Raw genomic sequence first — 13,569 nt, forward strand, 5'->3', positions numbered from 1 at the left:
ATTTATGTTTTCGCATCCACCTGAATAATGTGTTGCGCCACTGGCTCCTCTATTAACCTTTTAACAATATTTTTACTAGCATTGCACTGAGAAGTGACATGTATAATGAGCTTAGCAAGTGCGCAGTTCCACCAGTTTGCCTCTGGCAAGTCTGACAGAGCTGAGTGGGGATCTGTGGGCAGGGGAGGCTCTAGGAGGTGGAAACTTGGAAACTACAACTCCCAGGAGGAGCTGCGCCTTAAAGGTGATACTAGGTTCAACTAGGTGTTTTGGACAACTAAAAAGCTGCCATGCGAGATTAAAAGATTTCTCAAACTGAATATGATATGAGTTCCACCAATGCTTAATTTCCCTTTGGGGTTAATAAGGTATTTTAGACCTGAAATGCATACATTTTGACAAATTCAGATATTACAAATCAAACAAATATATTTTACTTTGTGTAGTAGAAATGGCCATTTTTACTACTATGCCTACAAGCTTTCTGTACATTCAGATTGTTCATAAATGTGCAGGTGTGAGACCATGTTATATTTTTCTTAAAATCATCTTGTAATGTTTTTTTCAGCTCCTCGTATAAGCACAATGAACTTAAAGGCTGCTTTTAGTACCACACTCAAAATATTTTAGATACAATATCTTCAGCATTGGAACCAAACTTTTATAATTTTGTTCTAATTAAACCGCCTTGTAAATTTATTTATACCGCTTATCCTTTTCATCACCTGTGATTTTATGTGGTAGACTAACACAAATTAAGGCATAGCTATGAATTTGAAGAAATATTATTCATGTTATCATTCATGTTTAACATTTTGCAAGCTGGAAAATGTCTTGGAATTTATTTAATTGTCACTGAACATCAATAGCAGTAGCCAATGACGCCTTCTTAAAAATTTATAACAGTCCACAGGTGCTCAAGATGTGAGTGTGGAACCTCTGAGCTTAGTAAGTGAAATGTCCTGTTACAGCTGCGTGCTCTGCACCGGAAGTATTGTTTTTATTGCTTGTCGGAAGCTTCGAGTTGAAGATGACTCAGCCTGAGGAGCCTGAGAGGAGTGGCTACACGGTCATTCAGAGAGCGCTCTGCAAGTGTTATGATTAAGTGATAGATTACAGCTGATATGGAGTTTCTTCTACGAGTATCCCTCTGCCTCCTGACGTTTACTGGAAAAACGTTTGGTGATGAAATCCGTAAGATTTTTTTTTAAATTTGCTTATAATTTTCGGATACTCTGAGCTAAAGTATATTTGACACATTTAAATAAATTATCATTTTTGAAATGTTGCAAGAGTCCTGAGTTGAGTAGACAGGGTTCGTATTTGGAATTGGAATGTCGTCATATTTGCGTTGCTGTTAAAATAATTTGAACAGAAATATATGTATGACGTGATGCTATGAAAGAACTGCATCGTTTCATAGCATGTAAAAGATGATGTGTTACGAGCTTTGTATCATGCTTGTAAGGCAGAGCCTATCACTGAGTTAGAATGTTACATTATTGTGCACTGCGTCTTTAAAAGCCAGAGCTGCTTCCGAGAATCTCCTGCGTATTAAGTGATGGCGACGATAATTTCTCATGCTATTATTCATTGGTGTGGATATGTAAAGAATCAGACATTTTGGACGCTTTTGTATCTTCTATCGTATGTTGCAGTTAACTGTAAGGCGCTTTTAGATTTTCACAGAAGAAAACTTACATACAAGATTAAAGAATTTTTATAGCTTTATCTTAAGGTAAAGCAGCTTTATATAACACCTTTCAGCCAAAGTGCTATAAAGATAAAATACTCACCAACTAATCAAACCAATATAATAATGAGGTTATGATAATATAATAACGATAACAGTTTAAATAAATTAATACAGAATAATAACAGTAATTATTATTACTGTAATAATTATTACAGTAATAATTATTACTGTATTATTACTGTAATACAGTAATAATTTACTGTATTACAGTAAATTAATACAGTGTATTAATTTACTGTATTAATAAATTAATACATTAGTACTGCCTACTGTAACAGGCAGTAGGGTTCTGCCTGTTACAGTAGGGTTAACAGGCAGAACCCTATTGAAAAAAATACTTGTATTTCAAATATACTTACATTTGTGAAAGTACATTTTAAGTATATTAAATGCACTACCTATAAATATGTACGAAGTATACTAAAAGCATGCATGTACCAATTTTGACATTATAACTTTAAACACACTTAAATATAATTGTACCAAAATACACTTTTAAGAAATATATTTTATACCAATAAAATATATTTTATATTAAATAAAAGTATATTTGTGAACAAAATATGTATTTGCTGAATGAAACAATATACTTTTAAAGAAATGTTGTGTATATTTTAAAATATATGCTCAAAGTAGAATTTTTTTAAATTCACTTAACGCTTACTTTAAAAGTAAACTACTAAATATACTGGAATATCAGTACGTTTTATATTACATCTCAGTCTATACTTTAGGCTAATAAAGTATGCCTTTTTAGGTGCCTTAATAATCTTTTGCTATTTTTGTTAAAATGGCAAAGAATAAAAAAATAATAATAATCCCAATAGTGGAACTTTATAACAAAGTTGTTTAACAAAGTAAATTCATGCCTCAAAATATCAAACATTGACACATTAGTGACAGAAGTTCTACAACAAAAACAATACTTCTCCTGAACACTAAATGTAGCAGGTATCTTCAGTTTTACATCTCTCCAAATATGATCAGTTGTTTTCAGTTTTTAACTAAAACAGGGAGCATACTGTGATCACACACATATATATAAAATATACAATGCCAATATACTTAAAATACATTCAAAATATATTTTAAATGTAATTCAATCACAAAAATAGTACACTCAAAATATACTAATCAAGCATTTTTATATTACATAAAAAGCAATATGCTTAAAATATACCAGCTTAACTTTAGTTGTTCAACAAGTACGTAAAAGTACACTTAGTACACTGTAAATTGTCCTTAATGTCTGCTAAAATACACACAGCAAATCCAGGAGGCCCAGATTAACACCGTCAGATTTGATTTCAACACTTTTAAAGTGTCTATCTGGGTCCACACCAGAAAGTGTTAATTTAACTCTTTTTGGAGAGTTGGTACCTTAACTCTTATAAATTGTCAAATATCAAATCTGCTGGAGTTAATCATTTAACACTTACTAACACTAATTCAGTGTTAGATCTTAATATTAACTCTCACAGAGTACTTCTTTAACTTCTTAAGAGTTATTTGTAATTAATATTAAACAGGTACTTTATTGTGTTGAACTTTAAAAAAATTTTTGGAAAATAAACATTTAATAAAGAGGCAATGATTTTCTCAAATGCATTTATTTCAAAACGTGCACCATAATTACAAAACATATTACAACGTGGAATAATGTGCATGTTTCACATGTCGCTTTCCTTCACATATTGCTTTTAAAAAGGTCTAACATATGCTACTGATAGTCTTCATGCTAACATTAGCATTTTGGGATATTTTAGTTTATGCACTAATTTTAACACACTGAAATGTACAAGTACAGCTTAGTCCATATGTTTCTGACTCTCCACAGGTTATTGACTACATTGAAGCTTTCTTTAGCATTAAGGCTAATTTTTAGCATCGGAACGCTGGGTCCAAACCGACGGGCACACTTTGGCAGGCCCCTTAAAATTTCTGCAGGAATTTTCTAGTTCTATTTTAACACCTCTAGATTTGATACGGAAACACTTTGTTTTAACACTGGATTTTAACTACTAATAATATACACCCCAGACTTACATAAACAGAAAGTGACTCTATTAGAGTAAAATTAACTCTGCTTTTGCACAAAGTCTAACGTCAAAACATTTAACACTTTTGAATTTGCTGTGCACTAAGCACACAATTAGTTGTTCTAAAACAGTGTTTCTCAACCTTTTTCGGGCCAGCGCCCCCCTAGCCTTTATCCAGGTCCCTCACTGCCCCCCACCAAAGAATTTGCAGGCTACTTTGCACTGACTATTATTTTATCATTAATATTACTGTCACTATTGTAGATGTTTTGATTTTTATGATTGTTTCTGTATTTATCATCAAAAATTATTTCCCAGAGAACAAAAAAGTAATGGGAATAGAAATTATTTTCACAGGTGTTTACAAAAAATGCAATGAACATTCAAGTTAAATTCAGTAGGCCTAACAGCAGCCAATCAGAGTGGAAAAAATATTCTTATTTTGTGCCATTTTCTAGTTGTTAAATATTCCACAAAATGATCAGATAAAAGATGTTCAACATGCCAGTTTAAACTTTGAACTATTTGCAAACCGACTGAGCTCTGCAGCATTAAAACATGAATAGAACTGTAACTACATTAATCATAGCTCTTCCTCTCTTCAGTGTTTGTCAGTTTCTGGTGGTGCAGCTCTGTGCTGCCTTCAGGAGAATGGGACATCAGAGTACCATCCATAAAATTTCACCCACATGGCATTTATTGTGCAAACCAGAGCTTTCAGTGGAAAAACAAAAGTTCCAGATCCTTTTAATGCCGTACAAATATGAGACAGAAACATGGATTATAACTTTATATAGACCTGTCTATTGATTATAGATTAATAGTTTTACTGGACAGAAATTACAAAGAACAAATCTGGTTCTTAATCAAATCCTAATGAGTCAAATTGAAAGTGTCATGGAGTCATCAGCCTCATGACATTAACACTAACATGGAAAATAATATTGAAGAAATAAATACTATATCAAATCTAATTAAAAACATGAATAAGTGATAAGTTATTTACTGTTATGGTCTGTAAGATATATTTATTTCTCAGTATCAGATATGGTGTCAACAAACCCATGGCACTTCAACAATATTATTATACCTTTTATCTGGAAATAGTGTCTGTTTATTCTTGCCATACAGTCTCTGTATTAATTATTGCTCGAAAGGTCTTGCCATACAAGTTTATTCCTCTGTATTTACATTCGTTTCTTAGTTTATTCTGGCATTTGGTTCTTCATTCATTTCTATTTAGTTTTCTCTGATTAATATTATCATCTCTTGGTTTATTGCTATGTCCACTTTAGGTTCTTTCCTGTTGCTAATTTATTTTATCGTTTATTGACAATCAGTAATCTTCACTCATCCATCACCTGCTGCGCCGCCTAATCGTCATGTGTTGATTTTTCACTGTTCAGCGTCGGATTCTCTGTTTTTATGTCATAATTCACATCTAGTTCGTCGCTCCGTTTTATGTCCCGGTTCTCCTGTTTCAGAGTTTTGCGCAATGTGTGCGTCTTTTTTTTTTTTTTTTTTTTTTTAACCCCCTAAGTTGCACAGCGGTCCGGAAGCGTATCGATGAGGAAAATGCAGACTGACATAAACCTTTTAAAGCAACGGAAACAATTTCGGTATTCTGATTATTGAAATTTAAAAGTTCTGTGGTACCATTGTTCTATCACACCCGTTTCATACCGGACCACTTAGAGCGCCGGTGTTACCGCTATAAAATGAACGCTCTCTATCGTGGTATCACCATTGAGGGATTTCTTTATTTGTTTATTTAAATGGGTTCATTTTTCAGAGGGATACACAGTGAGGTGATTTTAGCTACCAGTAGCAGCAGAACGGAGTTGAGCCAAGAAACTACAAACACTGAATAGAAGAAGAGCTGCCATCGATACAGTTGCAGCCAAGCATGTTTTAATGTTACACAATACAGTTTTATCAAGTTGCTCAAAGTCTAAACTGGCATTGTTGTGTATTTAAGGTGTAAAGTTTACCTTCGACCAAACGCCCCCCAAAGGCATCGCAGCGCCCCCCTTAGTAAAAATGTCCGCCAGCGCCCCCTGCCGTCCTCTGAACGCCCCCTGGGGTACCGCCCACGTTAAGAACCGCTATTCTAAAATGTCACACTTTAAGTTAACTAATCCTAAGCAAACTATACTCGTGATTAGTCTGACTTAAAGTATGCTTAAGTATGTTAAAATTTAACATACTTAATATATTTATTTTTCACCAGGGTATGCTTCTCCTTAATAAGAATCCGTCATTGTTGAAGACAGTTCTCTTTTTTGACAAAAGCTATATGTTCAAGTTGAACACTGTTCATGCTGAGATATGAATCACCATTATTTTATGGGATGTTTAAGTTGAAAAAAATCTAGGTATAGCAATTTTTTTGTAATTTTAGCAATATTATGTGTTTGTTGAACCAATGTATTTTCCACAATATATTTAAGATTGCAGATACATCTACCAACAAAGGTTCTTGAAAGTATTATTAGTATGACATGTAAATGTCTTGTCTATCTTCCCATGTGTTTAACTTGTTAAAATGTGATTTGTTTTCATAGAACTGTTTGCAACAGAGGACAGTGATATCATCTTGCCCTGTTCTCCCATTGGAAAGGACGACCTCACACATCAAACGTTTGACTGGAAGAGAAATGATACACAGGAGGTGTTTTTATATGACAATGGCGATCAGTACAAAAAAAAACCTGGTCAACATGAAAATTTCAAAAATCGTGTAGAGTTTTTCCAAGATCAGCTCCAGTTTGGCAATGCCTCCATACGTATCAAAAAGACAAAGCTGACTGATGGTGGAATCTACAGTTGTGAATTTCCAAAGCTTCAGCCACCAGGACAGAAGTTCTACATGGAACTTGTTGTTGGTAAGTGCAAAACTTTTGGCCCAATCGTGAAAGAATGTTTAACACCTCTCCTGATAGCACCTATGGTTATCAGTTTTCACACAACTAATTAAGTCATTTAACAACAATGTTTACCTTTCACATAACAGATGAGGATCAAATTATGTTCACTATTAATCTCTGTTAATGAACAAAGTCATTTGTCATTGTTTCTAAAGTAGTGTTTAGATGGTGTTATTTGACTTTAGGTAGTTTAATAAGAATATTAATTTAAATGTGAAAATTTGTCATTCTGTCAAACAAATTTGGTAAAGAACACAGAAAAAAAATTATCTGCAAAATTTAAATGTTAATAAATGATTTGGTGCTTAAATAAAATTGATTAAAAGCTTTTCATCACAACAAACCCATCCTTTCTCACTGACTCAGGATGTCATGTCTTTATCTGTAGTTCATATGCTGTAGTGGTAAAAATCTCAGGACTGTCTTAACACTTAATGCAGTATTTTTATGTGATTTTTTTTATAGCTTGGACTAGTGTACATCTTTGATGTATGTTAAGCTCATCATACTATCTGTGTATAAGTCACTAACATTTGAGAGATTCTGTTTTTTTATCAAGAAAGATATTGAAGGAGAGTTGTTGAATCTTCAGTGTAACGTTATCATTTTGAAAGTTTTGCCAATTAGACTTGATCTTGAGATTGATCTGCATGATATTAGAAAACATGAATTGCAATATTATTTTTGAAGGTTACTGTGACAAAAAAAACTTTGGAATCAAACAAATTTTCAGAATTGTATTTCTCTTGTCATTCCAATGTTTCCAACACTGTTTGCTTCAATGTTTTGTTACTCAGTTTTTACCTAAGTCAGGTGTGAACAGCACTTTTTGAAATTCTATTTCCCTCTTTATATTGATGCAAAGATGATATTGCATGGAAACGTGTGTAACATACCTTTTGTTTTCCCCTTAGATTGCATCTTAAAGGACAGAACCAAAGATCCAGAAAGAAAAGACGGTGAGTCCTGGTTCTTATCACACGTCAAAATTCCTGCCATGCGATAGTGCTGATTATGGACAATTGACATGCTCCTCTATAGGCATGCCAATGCCGTTACATGTTTTAGTTATTTAATAAACTTAAAATTAATTAGATTAAAGTTGTTAATAGTTGATGTATTGGGCCATTTATATTTATCTCAGCCAGTACTCCCTGGAGCCGTTTGGTTAGTATAGGTTAATGTAAAATTTACATTAAAATTTACTAAATTATCCTCAGGGGAAAATTGGCAGGAAACAGGAGTTACGTGTGGATTCAAAGTGTGTATAGCTCAACTGATATTTATGTGTTGCTTTATTAATTGCAAAAAGGTGAAGCGTGGATGCATTATATCACATAATACAAATGCATTGTCTTTTTTGTAGTTTACCACATTTGTTACTTGAGGTGTTTCAAAACAAAGACATATAAATTTAGCTTTATTGCCATTCACTTTCTTACTCTGTGGTACTTGTTTTGTGCATGAAAACGACATGTGAACGTAACTTATGATCTCTATGCTTTTCTTGTTGTATTTACTCTTTATCTCATGTTTACAGGATCTTGTCCAAAGCCAGCTATCAAGATTCTTCAGAAAGAAAATAGTGGAGTGAAGGTGCAGTGTGTAGCTCATGGTGCTTATCCAGAACCTAAAATGGAGTTGCAGAATAGTGATAATGTCACTATTGATTCTGAAAGTACTACAGTATCTTGGAACGGAAACTACTCTGACATTATCCTTCAAGTTGTTGTGACCAAGGAAGACTCCTACCATTGTGTGGTTAAGCAAGACAAAATCTGCCATCAAATTTACTCAGAAGAGACCTTGGTGTTGATGCCTTCTGGTGAGTTTCCTCTAGTTATCATGTTAAAATAATTAGGTTCAATTTGCTTTTAGCTAGATACCATCATGACATTTTGTTGTTCATATTGAGCATCTTTTGTTTAAACTTCGGAAAAATAAAAATCTGATTCAAAAGCATGATCTATAAATGCTTCAGTCCTACAGAAATCATGAAAGAAACTAAGTAAAAATATAAAAAGAAAACAAGATTAGCTAGTGTTTTGCTTAAATGCAACTTTAATAAAATAACATGGAACATTTTCATACAAGAGCAATAAAATATGGGGACCACTTTTGGAGATTATTAATGCAGCAGCATAAAACTTATATTCATACTCAATACAACTGGAACTATGTCTAGTTTTTCCATAAGTCTAAACAAAATAAACAACTCAATGAGTGCTTATTGTTATTATTATAATTATTATCAATGTTTTATTGCAAGAACACATACAATATTAAATGCCGGTACTGTTTTAGTAAAAAAAAAAAAAAAAGCTGTGGAATGATTTAAGCATATCTAGTTTAAGATATGGATATAGAAAATACTACCGGATTTTCCGCACTATAAGGCACACCTAAAAATCTTCAATATCCTCAGAAGCCGACAGTGCACCTTATAGTCCGGTGCGCCTTATAGTGCGGAAAATACGGTACATAAGAAAGAGTGTTAAAACCAAACCCCTCTTATAGATGCCTAAAAGAGGCATCTATAAGAGGGGTAATGTGAATAAATGATTCACATTACCCCTGTGTAAGAGGGGTGGGTGTAATAATAAATTCATACTTCTACCTACACCTTTGAACGTGTAAATACACACTGAACAAAAATATAAACACTCAATATCAAATATAAGAGTTTTATGAATATTTGGGTATATATAATGTATAGAGAAAGTCAAAGTATATTTTCAGTAATTACTGATCTTCATTTCAGCAGTGATAACATCATGGTATGGCCATTTGTAGCGGATTGACAGTCCTTTGAACATGATAAGGGGTCAGGTTGAGGAATTTGATTTTGACCAAGTTGGCTTCTCGTAGGTGGTTACGGACAGCTGCACAGCTCAATGCCCATCATAGGCCATTTAAGAGTTTGTTTTCAACAGACTGGAACTACTGCAAATCAAACTCATCCTCATCTGCCACATGTGACCACTCAAGCACATCCCGCTGGAGTGACATCCCTGCATCCAACATGCCAATGGGACGCTCCCCCATAACTTGCGACTCTGAGGCATTATGACTTGTGACAAAATTTGACATTTTCCGATGGCCTTTTATTGTCCCCAGTCCAACAATTGTCCAGTTGTTGCTCATTTTGTCTGATCACCCACTGGACATGTCCCACCCATGCACTGAGTAAAAAAAAAAACAACTCACTGAGTAATGCTCACTGACAGCAAGTTGGATAAAAATGATACACAAATCAAGAGAAATATTTCTTTTTGTACAATAAAATGTCACCAAATGCTCATTTACAGCTGTTAACTTCACATGGCAACATTTTGACATGGGGCATTTATATTTTTGTTCAGTGTACTACTGTTCTTCTTTTGCTTGCTTTTCTTTTTATTTCCTTTGCTTTGAATTCTTTTTTTTTGTATAACTTTGTTTATTCTTTTATTGCACTACCTTCAATAAAGTCAAAGTCAAACAGGAGAGTTGAGCTACTTCCTACATACAATCATGTTGGAGGGATTTTATCCAGCTTGTCTCATTAAGAGAATCTTAAATACTCTTTTCCCAGCTATGAAAACAAACATTTCTTCTGTTATTACAGATAAATAAAAAAAGAAAAAGATATTCCAATTAGGATATAATAGCAAAAAAGCTATAAACTGAGACATTAAAGTATTTTTTTTTTCATTTCTACTATTTTTAACATGTTAGATATATATATATATATATATATATATATATATATATATATATATATATATATATATGAGAATTTGTCATATATATTAAATATATAATGTCTCCTCAATTAAACCTTATATGGGAAAAGATTTGGTGTGTGAATCACTTGTTCTTTTTCTAAATAGTAAGTCTCTGATTGAAAAATGTATGTATGTTTGTGACCATTAGTGACACTATTGTGAACCAGAAAATACACAAATTACAACAGCACAAATGTGTAACTGTATTTATGCTGTTGGTTTTTAGTGAATTTTGTTTCAGTTTTCCTTGAAGAGGACTTTATTTGGAAGTATTGCATTTTTATTGTTGAAGCCAAAATTAAAAGTAGTTGGATCTGAGGGTAGTGGCAGATCTGTTTGCTGCTACTCACTACAGTGAAAGGCTTATGGACAAGTCCATAAAGGTCTTTTTGTGATTGGATATGACTTGTATTATCAGCGTATTGGCCTATGTAATTTAAAGATGTACGTACATTTGGATGCCATTCAGCCTACGGAGAAACAAAGGTGTATGTTTATCAAAAAGCAAGTTATATTATTATAACTAGTATTTCCAATATCCTGTGAATTTAGATATCAATAATAAAGTTACAGACTAATTAACCTGCAATTGTGAGGTGCAATTGTGAGGCATCTACGCTGATGTAGATTCTCAGTCATCCACAACATGATGATCCTGAGCACTTAGGTGAAAGCAACTGTATGACTTCTCTCATTTTGTCTGTCATTCAAAATACTTATTGACTTTATTGGCCTTGTTAGTGTGATTTGCTTTTTATTTCTGAAAATAGCTTATAAGGTTGTTACTTCTAAGCATGTTGTCTTTTGGATGTGAGAAGAAATGTAAAAAAAAAAAACAGTGTAGTGGTACATATTGTGAAATATAACATGGTTTTCAAAGCTGTTGACATAAAAAAATCTGAAGGTATGGTGTATATATGTATTCAACTCTCATTCACTACTAAGTAGAACTGACTTTCACTCCCATCAAAGAAAAGCCTTTTGGGTAACACTTTATTTGAAGGGGGTTGAATAAGACTGACATGACACTGTCATAAACATGACATAACACCTGTCATGAACATGAATAAGCCTTCATGAATATTTATGACTGTTGTCATAAATCGTCATTCGGTAAATTATGACACTTTTAATACAAAGTTGACATTATTCAAAATGTCTTTGTTATGACAACTTGACATTAACCAAGAAATCATTACTGATATAAATTTGTTATAAAAGTATTACTGATTGCACTTTAAAAATTTGGTAACTTTATGTTATTAAAGGTAAAGTTTAAACAGTAATGATTTCCTGGTTAATGTCAAGTTGTCATAACAAAGACATTTTGAATAATGTCAACTTTGTATTAAAAGTGTCATAATTTACCGAATGAAGCTTTATGACAACAGTCATAAATATTCATGAAGGCTTATTCATGTTCATGACAGGTGTTATGTCATGTTAATGAAAGTGTCATGACAGTCTTATTCACCCCCCTTCAAATAAAGTGTTACCGACTTTTGCTATGCCTCTGCAAGCTTTGCTGATTTTGAGACTCCAATTTTTGCCCTTTTTTATTTTCGAAACAGCTCACACTTTGTCAGATTGAGTGGACAGTGTCTATGAACTACAATTCTCAATTCTTGCCAGAATTTCCTCATTTAGATTTGTATCAAGGCTGCTCTAACCCACAAGTTGTTCAAGGTTTTCTCTCCAAGTTGTTTTGAATTTATCTCATTCATAGACTTTTTGTCTGTCTGTATGTATGCTCTGCCTCATAGCTCCACAATCCCATCTGCATGTTCTTCTTGCAGAACATGTAGATGGGATTGTGGAAATCAAAGGTGCCGAAATTAATAGCACCTATGATTTCAGCAGACTGACTTGTATGATGTGAAAGGTCATACTGTTCTTTAATAAAGACTGCTTTGAATCCTTTGTGAAACATTAAAGAGACTAGCAAGCATTTCACTGTAGTGAGTAGCAGCAAACAGAAACTACTTTCATAACTTATCAGGTATTCTGTGGTGTTCTGAGAAGGAATGGAAATGAACTGAACAGGTTGACGTTTTAAATATTAAACAGGATAAGAATTCTGCAGGACAATATGCAATAATGCTCAAATACAGCAGCTCCCAAACCTGGTCCTCAAGTACTCCTCTCCGGCATGTTTTAGGTGTCTCCTTGCTTCCAAACGCCTGACTTGAATGAATGTCTGATTAGCAGACTTATGTAAAAGAGATTATACAATTGTTTGAATCAGGTGTGCTGGAACAGAGACATATCTAAAACATGCAGCATAATGGAACTTGAGAACAAGTTTTGGGACCCACTGCTCTCCAATCTCTTTGAATCACTGATGATTACCACTGTTGGATCTTTTATTCTAAAGCAGTTGCCACTGATTCATTTCTGACAGCAGTCAAAAACATTTTTGTTGCTTTAGGGTTACAAATTGATTTTAGCTAAGGGGTTGTTCTGTTGGTTTAAGGTTAGGGTTTTATGATTAACATTATCCTCTTGTTATGTGTTTCAGGTGACAGCAATATGACTGTTGGACTTATTGGAACTTTCATTTCAGGCTCTGTTATAACAGTTGCTCTCTCTTATCTTTGGCAAAGATGCAAAAAGAAAAGAGGCAAGTTTGAATGTTTCAGTTTGTCTTGGTATGTGTTATGAGCAAAACAAAACATTTCTTCTTTAAACTTAATAGGTTTATAGAGAGCCTGAAATTATGTATCTCAGTAATATAAATAGTTTTACTTTAAGTGAAATATGATTTTACTTCTTCGCAGGTGATGGTGCAGGTAATGCACATGAACAGGGAGATGACAAGACCAAAGATGGCCAAGTCTCTGAGAATTCATCCCTTAATCATTCATGATGTGTCTAAATCGACTAAGTATGCATGCAATGAAGATGAATTAATATATGACACAATATGTATTTTTTAAAGGACTAATTAATATGTTCAGTGAGAATAATTGACATTTATTTTATATCATTCGGTGTTTAAAAATACACAGATATATTTTCTCCAAAGTGTTTCAGAACATTTAAAAATCTGTGAGAAAGTACTATTATGTCAACATTTTCTT

At 33.3% G+C, this 13,569-nt stretch overlaps 1 protein-coding gene across 1 annotated transcript; it reads left to right on the plus strand.

The window, feature by feature from the left end:
- Positions 1-957: 957 nt before the first annotated feature.
- On the plus strand, positions 958-13,355 carry LOC148159711 (CD276 antigen homolog). The gene is made up of 6 exons (XM_088005990.1): positions 958-1,194; positions 6,360-6,680; positions 7,637-7,681; positions 8,263-8,547; positions 13,008-13,109; positions 13,267-13,355. Exons 1-6 carry the CDS (start codon positions 1,125-1,127, stop codon positions 13,353-13,355), a joined length of 912 nt encoding a protein of 303 aa, XP_087862116.1. The 5' UTR covers positions 958-1,124.
- Positions 13,356-13,569: the final 214 nt, after the last annotated feature.

This window comes from Poecilia mexicana, unplaced genomic scaffold (assembly GCF_051168715.1).
Source record: "Poecilia mexicana isolate PSO_F unplaced genomic scaffold, ASM5116871v1 scaffold_5, whole genome shotgun sequence".
Classification (NCBI taxonomy): Eukaryota; Metazoa; Chordata; class Actinopteri; order Cyprinodontiformes; family Poeciliidae; genus Poecilia; species Poecilia mexicana.